This window comes from Microtus oregoni, unplaced genomic scaffold (genome assembly GCF_018167655.1).
Source record: "Microtus oregoni isolate MIOR12 unplaced genomic scaffold, Mior012 000013F_ref0000133, whole genome shotgun sequence".
In the NCBI taxonomy this organism is placed as follows: Eukaryota; Metazoa; Chordata; class Mammalia; order Rodentia; family Cricetidae; genus Microtus; species Microtus oregoni.
The window spans coordinates 4,618,199-4,636,901 of NW_024543072.1; the positions used below are offsets into that span (position 1 = coordinate 4,618,199).

Below are 18,703 nucleotides of genomic sequence, written 5' to 3' on the forward strand. Positions count from 1 at the left end.
CTTTTTGTTTTCATCTTAATGGTAAGATCATAAAGTGGTACAACTTAGGTGTTAGATATTTGCCTTGCGTTCCATGCCTTAGGAGCCCTCTGTGGGTTTTCTGAATCCCCAAACACTTCCTTCTGCTTCCCCTTCAGTCCTTTAACACTCAATCCCTGCCCTTCTCTACCATGGTTACCTTTCTTTGCTTCTTTTACATGACACTAGGTTTCCTTGGTGATATAACTGTCTATTTATTCCCCTCAGCATGCAACTGAGGCTGAGGGCACAGCACGGACTTTGCTTATTAAATACCCTATTGGGTCATTCTTGTGCCAGGCATGATTCCATCCAGGCCACTGGGTGAACACTAGTTTTGAATTGTGGCATACATTCATTATCCTAGTCTCGACACTGAACATGAGGCTGTAACTTAGACTGTTAGGAAGGGTTTCCATAGCTGACAGGGCACTCACAATACCAAGCCATGGTGGCTTGTTCAATGTCCCTAAGGAGGTCGTTTTAGGATTCCAATTCACCCACAGGAAGGTTATTATACCGGCACTGCAAAAGTTTGGATGAGATTTGTAAAATATTGGTATGCTTATGTCACCAGATGCAAGACCCACAAGCTGATCAGGAAGCAGAGACAAGAGAATTGTTTTGAGTTTAGGAAGTAAAAGCTAGCCTAAGTCACATAGCAAGATCTATACCCTTCCCCCCCCCCAAAAAAAAACATAAAAATATGTAAAATGATAAACAAAACTCCAGACCTAAGATTTGTAGTCCAGTAGTGGGGGGCTGTGGCGTTAATATGGTCAGAAGTCAGCATGAAGAATGGGAAGTTAGTAGACAGGGAACAAACCATGACTCAGGGTAGCAGGAAAAAAAGACTATTATAGCCCCTAAACCTGTGGCCTGTGGTCTAAATTTGTTTTTGTTGATATTATATACATTTTATAAAAGAAAGGTGAGGTGGGGCCGAATAGATCAGTAGGTTTGGAGGGCTTGAGGTGCAGCTTGGCTAAGACCATCTTTCTATAGCATCAATAGCTGAGAACAAAGACTGACTCCCCCTAGAGGAGGCTGTGATGGCTCTGAAGGCGTTGTCTAGCCGGAAAGTTAGACCCTGTCTCTGCAGGAAGTTCTGGGAGTCTCTGGTTTCCTTGATGGTTAGTAAAGGTTGGTCAGGTGCAGTACAGGCTTGAAGTGGGCACTGGTGCAGGAATGGGCGCATGGGCAGGAATCCAGTGCGAAGTGAGTATTCTTGCTTTTTAAGGGTGCCTCACTCTTAGGAGTGAGATTTGTACTGAAAGGTGGTGGGCTAGTCATGTTTGGCACTTCATGTTTGCGTGTTTGGTGCCTAATTTCTTCACATTCCCTCTCACAGATGAGCAGGGAACTATTTTTATTATTTATTTATTTATTTTGGTTGTTTCTTTGTATAGCTGAGAATGATCCTGACCTTTTGATCCTCCTGCTTCTATCTCTCCAATGCTGGCATGTTGCTTTCTTTACACATTGCGGAGGACTAGATCTTCCTGAATGCCAGATAAATGCACTCCCCACTGAACCATATCCTCAGTCCCCAAGAAAGACCTTCTTTGTGTCAGTTTCTACACCCAGAGAGACCCCCCCCCCAATTCTCACCTTGACCTCTCATCTCAAAAGCCACCCTCACTTTTGTTTTCAAAGGTTTAACAATTTTTTTGAGAGCTCATCACTGAAGTCTTTGCTGAGAGAACAGTATCATTTAACTGAGGGACAGTTCTGTCTCCCACCAGTCCCTGCACTCTCAGGAGGCATTTCTGATTGTCACAGTTTGCTACTGGCATCTAGTGGGTAGAGGCCAGGATGCTGCTATTCCTTAAGGACAGCCCTACAACAAAGCAGCAGCTGATTCAGAAAATCAACATCGAGAAGTTCTGGTCTTGATGGAGGGACACCAGTCAGGGCAGAGTGATTAATAAAGACATGGTTACTGCCTGGACTCCATAGATACTCTAGAAGGTTCCCACTCCGAGTTCTATATCCCTATTCCTCCACAACTTTCCCAACACAGGTCAAAATGGTGATGTGATATTTTAGTTCTCAGTGTTCTGTTGTGAGAATTTTCCTACCTCTGTTCCTAATAGATAATGTCAAAACATCCATTTATTCTAGACCAGTGGTTCTCAACCTTCCTAATGCTGTGACCCCTTAACACAGCTCCTCATATTGTGGTGACCATAAAATTATTCCATTGCTACATCATATTCAGGACCTCTGATATGTGATCCCCCAAGGGGATCATGACCCACAAGTTGAGAACCCCTGCTCTAGACTGTGACACCTTCATCCCACAGATTATTAGAAGATTATTAGAAGACATTGACATTGAAACTTTGGCATGCTGACACAGAATATTCCAGCATTTCAGAGTGCTCGGAAACCCTTCCAGATCCCCTTCTAGTCTCCCCTCCACTGCAGCTGGGAGGTAGTCCCTGGAAGTACTTATCACCAGATTTCTCCGAGGACCCATTCAGACAGATAGGGAGGACGATAGAAGCATTGGAGGGAGCACGCACACACACAGACCTAACAAGACCTTCTACCTGCATAAAAGTCCCAGCTGCCTTCCTTCATGGTATAGAGCTGGATCCCACATCTGAACTGTCTCACTCAGACCCACGGCCATCTATTCTACTGTGTGTGTGTGTGGGGGGGGGATATGATTTTTGCCATGTTATAAATGAAGACACTGGAACAGAGGAGGTGTGTGGATTAATCCATGGGGTGCCGTGACTGGAACTCTGTGTTTAAAGTCTGTGTAAATCCTGGATTCAGTGTTGGGAAGGAATGGTCTCGGCACCATCTCGACTTGCAATTCATTCTAAATTTACTATTCTCTCGCTAGATAAAGACCCTGAGCTGAGACATACATCTTTGTTTTAGCTAAAAATAGAATCCATAATTATACTGTTTATCTGCCTCATTTCCTTGATGAAGGGACTGTGGAAACCCACTTCTGCTTGATTACCACAAAGGTCTCATTTGGGTGAAGTTTCACAAAGACAATGGAGCTTGCTGGCACCCAGTTATGAATGGGGCTGCATTCACGGAGACAAAAGGAGAGAGAGGCTTTTCAAATGGCAAATCTATCCATTCCCAATTGCCTGCACGTAATTACGGTGAACCCAAGTCAGTTATTCTCATTAGGGACATTTGTTGCTAAGGGGAAATTCAAGCAATCTGATTGTGTAGATGTCCTATTGAATGCTCTTTGGGGAGCGAGTGGAAGGTCATGGTGACATCAGCTTCAGGTACCCATGCAACTAGAGTGAGAGGCAGATTAGAGTTATTATTAGCAAGTGTGGCTCCCAGGTGGGACTGTCCAGGTGCACACCTGGTCCCTGCCACTCCCCGCCACGTGGCTTTGAACAGGCATCTTAATTTCACAGAGTTTTTGTTGCTTCATCCACCAAATTATGTAGTAGCAGCGCCTCGCTTGATTGTGTGGTGATGAAGGCTCCATTCAGAGACACCCAGTGACTCCTGCCCCGAAGCACCTCCTGAGTGGGAATTGCTGAGAGGCTCTAGTTTTTTGCACTTAAGTTGATGGTGATGGTAGAAGGGGTGTCACTCAGTGTAGAACGCTTGCCTAGTCTAGGTGATGCCCTGGATTCCACCCCCAGCACAATACGTAAGATTATGACAAACTGCTCTATTCAGCCCTCGGTGCAGCTTGTTTCCAGCTTCAGAGCCACAGCTGTCCCTTCAAGGAGAAGAAAGAACCAACCTCGGCTAGCAGCAGCATTTTTTAGTGCCTCCAGCTTAGCTAGATCCCAAGTTCTGATCACCGGGACTTAAAGCAGAACTCACTAATAGATCGCTGGCAGTCTCGGTTACTGGTTTGAAATCCCGAAGATAAGCAGCAGTGGCTGGCAAACCTGGATGGTGTTTTCCATAGTGCTCTAGACAAAGAAAGGCCCAGGCTAGGTAGAGCAAGTGTGGCTATGGCTTCCTGGGATAATTTGTATGTCTTTCTAAAGCACACGGCTAGTCAACATCATGCCGCAAACAGTGTTTATCCTACATCAGCACGCGCACCCTGCAATTGTCAAAGCAGAAAGAACTTCATCTCCAGTAAGGATCAGGGCCAAATGAGCTTTGCCATGGACATTTTGAACCCATTCCATCATAATAGAGCCCAGACAATTAGAATTAGAGATGCCGAAATTGTCGGGCTTATTTAAATCATGTGTGTGCGCCACCACCCCCAGCCCGCCTGGAAGACCTCTAGCTTCCTTTCATTGGCCCGACTTGACAAAGCTGGAAAGTCAATGTTGGCTCTGCCACCTACTTCCTGGGGAAATTTGAACAATTTCTTTCCCCCTTTTCTTACCTCCCACCTCCTCCACCTAACAGAGCCTTCTTTAATAGTGAAGCACTTCGTTTTCACTTCTTTAAAACAAAAAGAACTTCCTACTTCCTATTTTATTTTTAAATCTTGTCATATCTTGTTGTGAAATGAATGTGTATCAAGTGGAAGAGCGTCCGGCACACAGCATTTCTTTAGTGAACATCGTTTGCCGGCAGGTGTTTGTCTGCCATTTGCATGTGTGTGTCACGCTCACTTATAACCTACACTACTGTGTATTTAATCCTTATTTTGTTTAGAAGTGAGCTTTTTGAAATTCTGATCCTGAAAATGTAAAGAGGAAGCTGCCTAAGTTGGACATAAGAATCATTTGAGGAACAGAGAAAAATCAAGTGTGAAAATAAGAAATTGTGTTGCCAAACTGTTGCCAGATAGCCCCCTCCCCCAGCTAAGAGTCAACAAAGGAAGGAAGTAAAGGAAAGGTGAATACAATACATCCACCCCGCCCCACCCCAGAGTATCAAGCAAAGCAACTTCCTCTCTTCTGCACCAAGGAAGAAACCAGGTGCTCTGTGAGCTCTACCATGGGCATGGATCAGGGCACATCTCCTCACCTTCCGCCTCAGGGACAAGCAGTTTGTCACAAGGGGCTAAACTTCTTCCATTTTCTTTATCTGCTATATTTGCTTGGAAAAAAAAAAACCACAACACTATCCAAGGCCCTGGAGAGATGGTTTTGTGTGTGTGTGTGTGTGTGTGTGTGTGTGTGTGTGTGTGAGAGAGAGAGAGAGAGAGAGAGAATTTGCCTGTGAAAAGCAGTGTGTATATTAATGCTCACTCTTCAACTAAGCTTTGGGTGGTCACCAGTGACATTCGCATGCTCTTAAGATCAGCAACTGGTCAGTGAGGTCACATGGTCTAATTTTCTAGCTAAAAATAAAAAATAAAAAGCGGGACTATTTTGTTTTAAAGTAAAAAAAATAAATATGACAGTGTCCTATGACTTGAAGCAGTTTTCTTGAAATAAGGAAACCTCAGGGGGAAAACACATATGCTCGAAAGAGTTGTGTTAGAATGTAAAAGCATAGGGCGCAGCTTACTGGTGACCAATAATTCTCCAACTGTGAGCAGCTAGTCATTTTACAGTGCTGCTTCCATGGACCCGCTTAGATCCCACAGCATCCCAGGAAGGCAATTCGCCATGGTTCTGTCATCCATCCACCCAACATGTCTAACCCAACATGTTGTATTCTGCACGTCACGGTTTGGAATTACAAATGTAAATTTTATACACAAGCTTGATCCCATACATACATCACCAAAACCAAACCAAAACAAAAACCTGTGTGTAGGGTCTTTGGGAATATATGGAACTGGGAAACTCCAGGTACTCAACGGTGAAGCTGTAAATGAGTAGAACTACCTGAGTACCTGAGCAATGCGGAGTACCTGAGCTATGCGGAGTACCTGAGCAATGGGGAGTACCCGAGCTATGCAGAGTACCCGAGCTATGCCGAGTACCCGAGCTATGCGGAGTACCCGAGTAATGGGGAGTACCCGAGCTATGCGGAATACTTGAGCCACCAGCATCCCCACTGTATAGATGAGAATGCTGAGAACAAGTTAGAAGTAGCAGAGGAGAATTTGTTTTGCAAATTTCTCTCTTGTAGAAGCTTTTGCCCTTAACCGTGAGCTGTGGTATGCGTCATCATTGGCATTGTTTAATGCTACAAACCAAGAATGCGTATTCTTTTGTTATTTTTGTTATAATTAATCCAATCCTTAGCGCTATCTCCCAAGCACTGTACTCAGTACTCCTCAGTGCTCACTTCACCCATCGATCTCTGAAAACAGAACTTGATGCAAATAAGAAAACTGGGACTTACAAACATGGGTCCCGCCCACTGAGTGTGAGTTAGCTGAACTATTGGCTCACCAGTCACTCATTTCTATGCCCACGTTATTTAGTTATTTGTCTTATCGAATGAGAAACTTCAGAATCACAGAATTTGGAGTGTGCTAAACTTCAAAGAATTTATGTCTTTTACTATTTTGTATTTCAATTTCCTTTCAATAATAGCACGGTGCCATTGTATCATGACATTTATCTTGCCCTCAATAATATGGCAATATGGTATAGCTGACATTTTTCGGTGTGTGTTCAGATTCCCAGATGTGTTGGTGTTAAGTCACTGTGAGTCTGAGGTCAGAGACCCCGTGGTTGATGCTGACCCAGAAAGAATTCTTGTGATGCATAAATGACAGTCGATCAAGCCAACACAACTGCTTTAGGAATTATAGCTTACAGAGTTGCTTGGCAGATGAAATCACTGGGCTAATTAGAAAATAATGCATTGTGCTGTGCCTAGAAAAATCACAGAGCTTCCGAAGTAGAACTGCATTTGAGCTGTTCTGGGTTGCCAGGCACGGCGTTGAGCCTGAACACCGAGCTTTCATTTTTTTTTTTTTTCTCCCCTTTTCCCCACAGCACAGAAACTGAAACAGACCCTGGAGCCTTGTGATACTGAATACCCTGCCTTTGTTTCCGAACGCACCATCAAGGAGACCACAGGGAACATTGCTTGCGAAGACTGCTCCAAGTAAGCCACCCCCAGCCCCCCGCAGCCCCACTGTACACACCTTTCTGTTGCACGTGGAGCTTTCCCCGTGGGCCCATAGACTGGAGCACACATACATGTACACTGGCGGCAAGGAAACATGGCTGGCCTCTGGTACGAGAATGTAATTCTGTCAGCTGAGAAGAAACAGGTCTCAGGTTTTGGAAGATAGAAGAGTTTAGTTCAGTTTGTTGGTGTTTCCCCAGCTGACAATCCTCAACTTCAGCAAATGTCCTGAGCTGTGTTTAGCCAGGACAGTGCGCCCTCAGGTATAGCTGAATCCCACCTACCAGGCATGTCTTCTCTGTGTTCTGATGTTGAACATTTTTGATCTGAAAATGAACATAATTTAATAGTTTTATTGGTCATTTAGAGACTCTTGTCTTTGCTCCTCTTGGGCACGTGCCTCCTGGATAATCGGATCCGTTCTTAGTGATTTAGGCACTGTGCATTTCCAAGACGAGGTTGTTAGTAGCTACAGACAATCTCTATGTGCCATCCTGTCCTTTGGTCTTCTCACTATGGATGGATGACCCTTGATGAATATACGTTTTCTGTTGCCTTTGTTTTAATATAGTTTGTTTTGTTCTTTTCTGGTTTATGCATCGCGTGCCACTCTTACGGGAGTCTTTGCCTCTCCTAATATAGCGATGCTTCATTTTCACTCTGAACACATGAGTGAGTGTGGTTTGCATTTAGAGCTTTAACCCCTTGCAGCTTGGATTGCCACCCAGCACAAATGCAGTTCTGACTAGTCCTTTGTCATATGTAAGTATAAATCTGTACTGAGTTTTCAATGTGTGGGTGGGGCATGCCAACAGATTGTTCTATGTATTTTATATCTAATAGTTCTTATGTGGATTCCCTGGGCTTTTTGCATAGAAAGTGATATTATTTCCGAAAAGTGTCTGACATCCATCCTAATTATTGTTTCATGATTTGTGACACTAGATACTATTGATAAGACATTTCTATTAATCATGTTTAATAATATCATGTTAAATATGAATTTGTTAGATTTTTATTATAGAAGGTAAATAATGTGAAATTTTCATATTAGCCATTTTTCCACACCATGTTTTAGTTATGTTTAAAGGAATGATGGTGTAAATATTCCCTGCTATAAAGAATGATTCTAGACTATGCTGATATGCCTCAGTAAATGCCTTAATATCTTTGAAGAATAGAAAAATTTCTGAACTTCAAATTTATATTACTTAAAAATTCTTTGATAGTTTCATACATGTGTGCAATGCATTCTGGTAACATCCATCTCCCTCCCCCCTCTTATCTGCCTTCTGCCCCCATCATCATACCTTGAACGTGGTAAATATTTACATATATGTATACAGTGCAGGAACATGTGAATACCATTGTTACCACTGTTGCTTAGAATTACTGTTGGTTAAATATTTCCTAGATTAAGGAAAACATCAAGAGTTTCTGTTGCTATCATTTGATACCTGAATGGATGCTGAATTTTATTTATAGATTTTGGTTGCTTGTTTGCTTGGTTGGTTTTTCGAGACAGGGTTTCTCTGTGTAGCCCTGGCTGTCCTGGAACTCACTTTGGAGACCAGGCTGGCCTTGAAGTCACAGAGCTCTCCCTGCTTCTTCCTCCTGAGTGTTGGGATTAAAGGTGTGCGCCATCACCACAAGGCACTGATTTTTATTTAAACATTTTATACTATTAAAGTAATTTATTCCTACATTGTTTTTGCTGATTTCTGTAATTTTTCATCATGTAATGTGCATATTTCAAAATTAATATATATATATATATATGTTTCAGGCACATGGATGTGTGTATAATCATGTGTTCATGTGATGTTTTGCCTGATGATGCCCACCTTATGCTATAGTTGACCCATAAGATATATTGCCTGGTGACCTCATAGCATCCTCGTTTGCTTGTTCTTGATGATATTTAGACAGTGACGGCATCATCAAAGGACACATACATCCCTTACACAGTTCTTCAGAAAGTACAGGGTTCTGTGTACGAAGGTGGGTGGCTTTGTCTTTCATAGCAGAAATCTTAGTTATAGTGAAAATTAGACCTGCTTTCTCCAAATAAAAATGCCATTGTCATTCACCTACCACAAAAAATAAGAAGCAAAAACATATTGCTAAATTCATTAGACTTTTTTGGCAAATATTGTGCTCAAAAGTGAAAGTGGCTAGACTTTTCGTTCCTGTGTTATCATTTGACTTTCCTGTTAAGTTGCTTGCCACAAAATTACATAGTGGGTTTTCCCGTTTTCTACTATGTGTGACATTCTTATAAAACAGATTACGTATTTCTCCTGAATTTCACAGAAATTCACAAAGCTCCCAGTGGCAGATGGGAAGTGCAGGGTGAGCATCTACAGTTATTTAGTAGACAAATCTCTCCGGATTTTCTATTTCTCTTTTCTAATTTTTTTCATTTTAATATTTTTTAATTTAGCGTGTAGAATTATGGGTTTCATTATGTCATTTTTCATACATACATATCCTTTTCATTTCATCCTTTTTATTTTTAACTAAGTTATTATAATTCTTTTAACATTGTGTGTTTCATCTCATTTTTAAGTTTATTGAATTTACTTATAAATGGTGTTTGATTTAAAATGCTAACACATTTGCTACCTTTGTCTCTTTTCTTTTCCGTTCTTTTTAAAAATGTTATCTAGTCTGATGAAGACCACGCGTATTTGTGGGCTTCCACATGATGTTTGAATATATATTGTATAGTTATTTAAATGAAGGTGAGCATGTCTCCTCAGGTATTTATCAGTTCATAATGTTAAAAATATTCAAATTTCTCTCTTCTGGCTTTTTAAAAATGTCCAGTGCGCTGTCCCCTTTTACCCTGTGGATTTTCAGTTCTTTCTCTCCCCCCGACCTCTCTGTTTCTGCCTCTTTCTGCATCCCGTTATCTGAACCTCTTTCACTCTCTACTGTTAGGGGTGTGCTTGCTTCATCCTCCCTCTGTGCTTTGCGTTTCCTCTGGTTTTAATCTTGCAATGTCTAGTGTTTAGTGCTTGGCTCTTCTGAGTGTGCTCTGTTTCTCTCTCCATTCCACAGCGTGTCTTTAGCAACTTAATATCCAGGTTTGTAATATTAACTTTAAAGATTTTCTAACTCGAAGCCATTTGTAGCTGTACATTTTTTTTTAAAAAAAAATGATGGTTGAAGTTTCTTAGTAAATGGGTTTTGAGTCTCTTTTTGTTTATTGTTGAAATCTTTTTAAATGGTTTTGTAACCCACATTGCATGCTTTTTGGTATATGGATGAAGTTGGTTTGCTCTGTAATATTTATTCATGCGTTTTGAAACCAAGTTGCACTTTGAAATAGCTTTGGTGAGAGATCCGTATTTATCCATTGGACCAAATTAATCAATGTATTTAAAACCTTACTCATTTTTTTCTTTTGCTTATATGGGTTTCTATTACAGATGTCATGCAATCTCATCCAGGGTTAGAGGGTTTTCAGTTCCTTCCTATCGTTCAGTTCATGTTACAATGTAGATTTTGAAGTTACGTTACCATGGAAATCCCTGTGTGGGTCAGTTTTGCTTCCTGGCCAGTCATTCTTTTTCCCCCTAAGTAAGAACTGTCTTTATCCATAAAGTACCTCATACCTTGACATCTACATGGCTTGCTTACCACATAGGTGAAGCTGCTCATTTTGGGAGTGTTGTATATTTAAATACACGACTCGGTCTCTTTTCAATTGCATTGCTGTTCTTTCTTACATTGAGATTTTGCTCTGTAACTAGCTGGACTTGAAGTTTTCATTGCCTCTATCATCTACCAGATTGATTCCTTGAAGATGTATTTGTGTGTGCTTCAGGTGCTTTTCTTTCCCAGGCTTTGTCTTTATCTCTTTACTCTCTTAGATTTCTCCATTTTCTGTACTCCTGTTTCTCCTTCTGAGAACGCAGGTGTGTCCTCTGTCTTTGCAGTGACCATCTTTGCTCAGTGGACATGTTTCTGCTGGCTAGAACCTCTCCCTTTCTCATGAACAAACGAAAACGTCTGTGCCTTCTAACAGGCTTACCTCCTAGCTCATATGTGTAGTTCCCACACTCCGTATTTTTAACCTAGTTGCTTTTTCATTCCTCTTACCATTGAATGTAGTTTATTGCTGGTTACCTCTGCTACCATGTTTCTTTTGTCGCTGTTGTTTTGGAGTATTATTTTTGGTTTGTTTCTGTAGGAATGGTGTAGGAGCGACACATTCTTTCATGCTTTCCTTAAAGCCCCTCCTGTGCTGTAGCATGTACACTATCATGACAACCACAGCCCCTCCTGTGCTGTAGCGTGTACACTGTCATGACAACCACAGCCCCTCCTGTGCTGTAGCGTGTACACTGTTATGACAACCACAGCCCCTCCTGTGCTGTAGCATGTACACTATCATGACAACCACAGCCCTTCCTGTGCTGTTGCATGTACACTATCATGATGACCAAAGCCCCTCCTGTGCTGTAGCATGTACACTATCATGACAACCACAGCCCCTCCTGTGCTGTAGCATGTACACTATCATGACAACCACAGCCCCTCCTGTGCTGTAGCGTGTACACTGTTATGACAACCACAGCCCCTCCTGTGCTGTAGCATGTACACTGTCATGACAACCACAGCCCCTCCTGTGCTGTAGCATGTACACTATCATGACAACCACAGCCCCTCCTGTGCTGTAGCATGTACACTAACATGACAACCAAAGCCCCTCCTGTGCTGTAGCATGTACACTATCATGACAACCACAGCCCCTCCTGTGCTGTAGCATGTACACTAACATGACAACCAAAGCCCCTCCTGTGCTGTAGCGTGCACACTATCAATCATAAAGACCAAGGCCACAGACTCTTGAGTAGAAATATTCTCTCTGTCTTCCACATCTCATCTCTGTGCGTTAGTAAGTGGTCTGGTCTCTCTTTCCCCCTTGTAGATGACTTCCACAGAGTTCCTTCTCTAATGTGTTTTCATAATTTGTTCAGATGATTTTCAGCATCAGTTTGTTCCTTTTTGCTTATTGGCTTTATCCTGTATGCTATTGTTTTAAAACTCGAGTTCTTTTAGGTCTGCTGATTAGGATATCCATTTAGTTCTTGATATGCATGACTTTCTAGAAGATTAATTTGCTTCTCTTAAAAGTAGATTTCTTCCCTACAGTCCTTGTTAGGTTCCCTGTACTAAACAGGGACCTTTTAAGAATATTCTAGTAGCGTATGTTGGAGAGCTGCTGATCCTCTTGTGTCTGTTTTCTTGGCTGGTAGGTTCTTGTGTACCCTGTTCCATTTCTTAGCTCAGAACTTGTCTCATGTACTAATTATTATTCTTTGGCATTAGCACAGGGTTCAGATTTCCATGGTAGCTGTGCCTTTGGACTTCTCCGACGTATCTTATTAGTATTGACTGCCTGGGAATAGTCGTTATGGAAGTTTTCATATTTAGGGTTTCATCACCATATAATTATGGTAAATATTTTCCCTAAGCAGAATTCATTTTCAGATGCAAGTTTGATTTCTCATGGGCACTGCTGTTTTTTCTTGTTCAGAGCCTCTGAGCGTGTCAGATTAGCAGCTCCTTATACTTAGCTGTAACCGTGTAGCTTGGCTGTCCTTCCTCCCGTACGCGCTCTTGTAGTTAACTGTGTTTTGTCTTCCCATCTCATCCCACATGCCTGAGTGTTTAGGGCAGGATGGTTTTCATGTTTGCCCAGTCTGTCATGTCATAGTTTATTCTTCTGACTAGATATTCTAGGGTCACCACAAGAAAGTGGTGAGTCTATGTAGGGGCCCTTGGAAGTACAAAGTTCAGAGGGTGATCCCTGTCTTCTTAATTTCTTTGTGATGATGGGCAAATAATAATAATAATAATAATAGTAATATCAGTAAGCATATCATGGACTCCCTGAAAGAATCAAGTGAAAAAATTATGTTATAAATTTAACACAATGCTTGGGACAAACTAGTACCCAGTAAATGACCACATTTCACGCATGTCCTATGCACTAGAATACTAGTATGGGTGTCCCCTGCCCCGAAGTCGTAAGTCAGAACCTCTTTCCCACTGTGATAATATCAATAGGTGGTGTCCTTTAAGAGATGAGCAGGGCCTGAGGGCTCTGCATGCCCTGCAAGTGAAATGAATGCCCTTATAAAAGAAGCTTGAGGAAGCCTGTCTGAGCCCCCCCCCCCCCCCCCGGCAGTGCCTTGGAAGCTTCCCCATCTCTGAAGCAGCGGGTGAGCCCTCTCTACAAGGTCGGTCTGCTGGCAGCAATCTGCACTCACAACATACACCTATGCTCTTGTTTTCCATAAGATACTATTTAAGGTATTCTGTTAAGTGCCACAAATGGCTGAGATGTACCATACCTCACACTCACTAAGTTAGAACCTTGAAAAACATTCTGGAGTGATGTAAATATTCCTGTCTTTGGTCTAACACTGTGCTTGTCCCTACACAAACAGAAACTACGTGTCAGATTTTAATAGCCCATGCACATCTTAGACATCAACAGACCACAGCTTTGTGCTTTAGGGAGGTGCACACCAACACTTTGTGATGAAGAACCTTACAGAGAAATAGCCTTTACACCCCCAGGTGCTGAGACTACAAACTCCACGAGGTCACCCTTACGTCTTGGCAATCATGCATTATGATTCTCATGTCCATTGTATATAAAACATAAGAAAATCTAAGGAGAGAAACTGCTAAGGAAAGCAGTATTTTCTTCTTACCAACTCAAAGCTAGAAACGGAAGATGCAGTTTGATTCAAATTACCTAACAGTCTGGAAATGAAGAAATGCTCACCTGGAACCGTGGCACACATGCGTGATCACGGCATTCCCCTGTGGTCTAGAATCTAGGCTGGCGTTATGGAGAACAAAGGGTGGGCAGCATGGACATGGTGAGGCTCACTCTGTTTATAGTGTCATGGCTGCTTGGTTACAGATCTTGAAGCCTTGCTGAGCGGGAGGAGGAAGGAGGTAAGGTGGATCACGTGAGACTGGGAATTGATAAAGGCTTTCCCAAGTTTGCTGGTAGAAGGGAGAGGCTGTAGGCTTTGGGTCTTTTCTTTTCAGCATTTCATTAAGAACACCACCGCTCTGTAGTATGTAGTGGCATACTACAGAGGAAAGCAGCCAACACTCAGGAGTATAAATGGAAGGGATCTGTGCTCTTTCTTCATTCTCTGAGTAAGCTTTTGATTGAAGGATGGTGCATTAAGAAATATGTACAAATACTGAAATTTCAGGTTGATTTATTTTTTTGACATATGAACCCATCCATACAGCCAATGTTGAGGCTAAGACCTCAGAGAGCAGCGCCAGCTCCCCAGTAGCACCTCTAGTGTGTCCCCTGCTTGGCATAATCTCCACTCCCCATTGGATGGGCACTGTCTGGATTTCTGTCTTTATAGATTGCTTTTGAACCGATATCCTGTGAGGTGATGGTGGACCTGGTAAGATACAGAGCTTCGTGCAGTAGTGGTTCTGAAGTTTGTTCCTAATGAATTGGCTCTAAAAGAAAATGAACGGTAGGAAGAAAACTAAAGCTAGCCTGTAAATTTAGTAACTATTGTTTGGCTGTCCATTACATCCTCCACACTAGACTGCTCATGAGGTAGCAGTGTTGAAGGGAGCATCCTTGGCTCCTGTCCTTGTGGCCTTGGTAGTCACAAGACTGGGCGCCAAGTGATGAGAGAGTAAGAACACCAGCATCACAAGAGTGGGAAGAAGGCGGAGAGAAGTAGCTGCCTACTAAAAGAGCAGGTGGTGTGTGTGTGGGGAGGCGGGGGGGGGGGGGGATGGCAGGTGCTCAGCTTCAGGCAGAGGGAAGAACATGGCAGATGGAAGGAACAGTACAATGTGTTCAAGCAAGTTCAACTTCAGTGAAACTGTAGAGAACTGGGAGTGAGGAGAGACGAGAGAAGCAATGGTTTTCAAGGGCGTGGCTTCACTGGCCTTCAGATCTTCTCAAAGAAAACTCAGACTTGAGATGCTTCCCTGACACCAGGATTGAACAGAAGAAAGGTTTGAGGGAAGAGAAGAGAGTGATCAGGTTTTTGGTGATGGCTGAGACAGCAGGGACCACAGCGATGAAAGTAGGCTCTTGAAACAGAATCCACCATTCAGGAGTTTGTTTGTCAGCCCCTTCCCCATAACACACACACACACACACACACACACACCAATAAAACAAAGTTCATGTGCTTTTTCTCCTCTGTGTATGTGTGTGTGTAGCACTGTATCACATGTGTGTACATACATGTGTGTCTCCGTGAGTGTATGAGGGCAGAGGTTAGCATGTCTTTCTCACAGGCTCCCCTGCCCCAGTATTTGAGTTTGGAAGGCCCCTGGCTGAATCAGGAACTCACTAATAGGCTAGACTGGCTGGCAAGGGAGCTTCATGTCTATGCGTCTCAACCAACCCTTCTACTGGAGTTATATCTATTTAGACACACTTAGCTGTTAATATATATATATATATACACATATACATATACATATACATACTAAAGATCTGAGCTCAGATTCTCAGGCCTCTGTGGTGGGTACTCTCGTGACTGAGCCATCATCTCCTCCGTGACTCGGCCTTCTTTTTATGGCTAGAAATTAGCACATTTCCAAGTAGCTAGTTGAATGAAAAATCAATCCATGACTGTTATTTCTAACCCTTAAATCATGAAGCTTTGTAGTGGAACAGTGCTTCTCTATCACAGTGGCAGACTCAGAGGTGGGGGAAGGGTGCTTTTGAGCAGTGTTTCTCAACCTGTGGGGCACGATCCCTTCAGTAAACCTCTGTCTCCAAAAATATTTGCTTTACTATTCATAACAGTAGCAAAATTGTAGTTATGAAGTAGAAACGAAATAGTCTTATGGTTGGGGGTCACCACAACCTGAGGGATTATATTGAAGGGTCGCAGCGCTAGGAAGGTCGAGAACCACTGGCATTGAGGACCTGAGCTCTTTTATTCCATACATCAACCCTTTTCCATCATTTCCAGCTCTGTTCTATAAAATGCAGTTTGTTAGAACATGTACATTATCTTCATGGAAGTATTTATAAAGATGTTATTTATTCCTCAACGTGAGCAATATATTCCCAGGATGCAGGATGTGAAGGAGGAAATCACGTCACTTAATTTTGTCACCTCCCCTTTCTTCATGGCCCACAGATCGCTCAGTGCAGCGGCAATAGGAAAGCTGTTCTCTGTCCATCATTAGCAGAGAAGCCTGTCAACTTTTCATCTAAAATGGAATGTTTTTCCGATAAAGTTATCAAGGAATATTACTAAGTTTCGATCTGCTTTACAGGTAACTTCAGGTCAGGGGTAATCCCATTCAAAAATAACACAACTGTAGCATTTGGCCAGCAGCGAGCTGGAAACTGAGTTTGGTTAAAATTATAGTACTTCAGAAATTACGCACTAAGATCTTTTTCATAGAAAAACATCTCGCCTTCCGCAGTGGAACAGAGAAAACTGCGTCCATCACCAACTGGTCCCAAGGCAGCGATTACTTCCCTCCACAAGCAGTGGCCACATATGGCCATCGAGCCACAATCCCAGAGAACCCTGCTCCTCCCGTGGGAACAGGCAGGAGCCACCCGCTTGCTTCTGGTGTGTCATTAACACTCCCCCATCCTTTAAAAGAGACCAGATGACCTTGGGCTTGAGACACATGCTAGAACTCAGAACATCGCGTCAGTTGGCTATATCCGTAGTGCAAGTTTGGTTTCCATCTTGGGGGCGGGGGGGCGGGGATAGTTCTTCCGACTCCATTTCTGTGTCCATGTTTCAGCATCACAAGATGTTCTTACGTGGAAAATCTATCCAGGGATGACTCATTTTTCTCTAAATAGAAACCTTCAAATGGGCAACTCCGAAAGTGGACATTTATCTGTCTTTAACACAGATTGATATATTATATATTATAACCAGAGAACAGTATGCAATATTTTAAAAAGGGAGTCATGAAAGTATAGGGTTTATTAAGAATGCAGGAGCCTAAAAGAAAATATGAATTTACATAAGAATGTCATTAGGGTTGGTGGTTTGGATGCTGCAACAGATAATTTTCGTCATTCAATATCCCAGTGATTATTAAATTAATCTGCTACTCAAACAGCAATCGAAAACAACTCAGCCCATATTTTCTGGGCATTTGTGACTGTCAACAAGTTTACAAAAGTCACTGTCTAAGAGGAGTGTGAAGTTTTATGATTTTTCCAGGACGTTTCTTTACCTCTTGATCACCTCACCCCCTTGGGTAAGGAAGTGAGCCAATCCACAGGGTTTTCCTTGGAAGAAGAATAGGCTGTAAAGTGCAATACCTGGAGGCTGCTGAAAGTAATTAATCAAAAATAGAACTCTAAGTACATGTCACAGTTTGAAGGCGAGAGCCTCCAATGCCTTGTTATATTTCAACACTGGTAAGCTACCGATTCCTAAGGTAAAGTGGGTTTCTTTCTTCTTGTGTTTTAGCATGTGATTTTCCTCCTGGTAACATCACTCATCGCTTTTCATAAAAATTCCGCTGCCATCAGTTTCACTCCGGGATGTGTGCACAGATTTGCTCATCTTCCTGCGAGCGCCCAGAGCCTTGGCTCCAGTCTCCTCTCTCACCACTCTGCACACGCCTTGCGCTTATCCCCTAAACTGAAGGAAAGTAATTGCTCTCGAAGCTGTGTTGACATGCTCCGTGGGCTACAGTTCAGACGACCGTAGTTCAGAGATTCTATGTTCTTAGGGAGGACGCCAATTTCCTGTTGAGGTCTCACACTGGGTGGGCAATTTACCCGGTGTGCTCAGGCTCCCGCGGCAGAGCTGCAGGTGCGTTCCTCCCTGGCTGCCTTCTGCAAACCACCTGTAAGATGGACGTGTTGCAAAATGTGAGTGGAACCCTTTGCTGGCGTCAGTACCGAGAGGGTGAGCACCAGAGGCTGGGCCACCACACCTAGCAGCACATAGACCTGAGTCGGTTGTTTCAACGCACTGAGTCTCCTGTTTGCCCACCTCAACGTAGACGATGCTAATTTTTGTTTGTTTGATTTTTTTTTAAGAGGTACAGGGGCTTAGGATTTGCTTAGTTGGTAAATCACTTGCCCTGTAAATATAAGAACCTGAGTTCCATCCCAAGGAGCTCCATTACAAAGGAGGGGGCAGGATGTATTGGCAAACACAATGATACCAGCACTGGGAAGGCAGAAACAAAAGGATCCCTGGGCCTTGCTGGCCAGCCAGTCTATCTCAATTGGTAAACACCGGGTCAGTGAAGAGCCCCATCTCAGGGGGTTAGACAACATCACCTGGGATGCCACCTAAGGCCCCCACACGTATGTGCATCCCCATGCACATATCCTCCACAACACGCTTTTTAAAACTGTATGTAGTGAAGCACAGTTAATAAAAACTCTGAGACAGAAATTGGGGTTCAACCTGAAGGTCAGAAAAGCAAAACAGCCAGCCATGGGCTCTTACCCAAAAATGGCAATCCTGCCTTCAGGAATCTCGAAATGAGACTGAGACTCAGCCTGAGAGCTGTCTCCTTCCGTTTTATAATCCTCTCTAGTTCTGGGATTAAGGGCGTGCACCACTACTGCCTGGTTTCTGTGGCAGGCTAGTGTGGCTACTGGGATTAAAGGTGTGCTTGTCATAGCTGTCTGGTCTGTAAGGCTGGCCAGTGTGGCTGTTTTACTCTCTGATCTTCAGGCAAGCTTTATTTATTAAAATACCAATGT

General features: G+C 42.9%; 1 protein-coding gene across 2 annotated transcripts in view; it reads left to right on the plus strand.

The window, feature by feature from the left end:
• Positions 1-18,703, plus strand: part of Cacna2d3 (calcium voltage-gated channel auxiliary subunit alpha2delta 3) — an 835,389-nt gene that overhangs the window by 778,540 nt on the left and 38,146 nt on the right. For both annotated transcript variants that reach the window (XM_041662952.1, XM_041662953.1), the window contains one exon: positions 6,828-6,939. In XM_041662952.1, the coding sequence (XP_041518886.1) occupies positions 6,828-6,939 (112 nt within the window). The remainder of the gene's footprint in view (positions 1-6,827; positions 6,940-18,703) is intronic.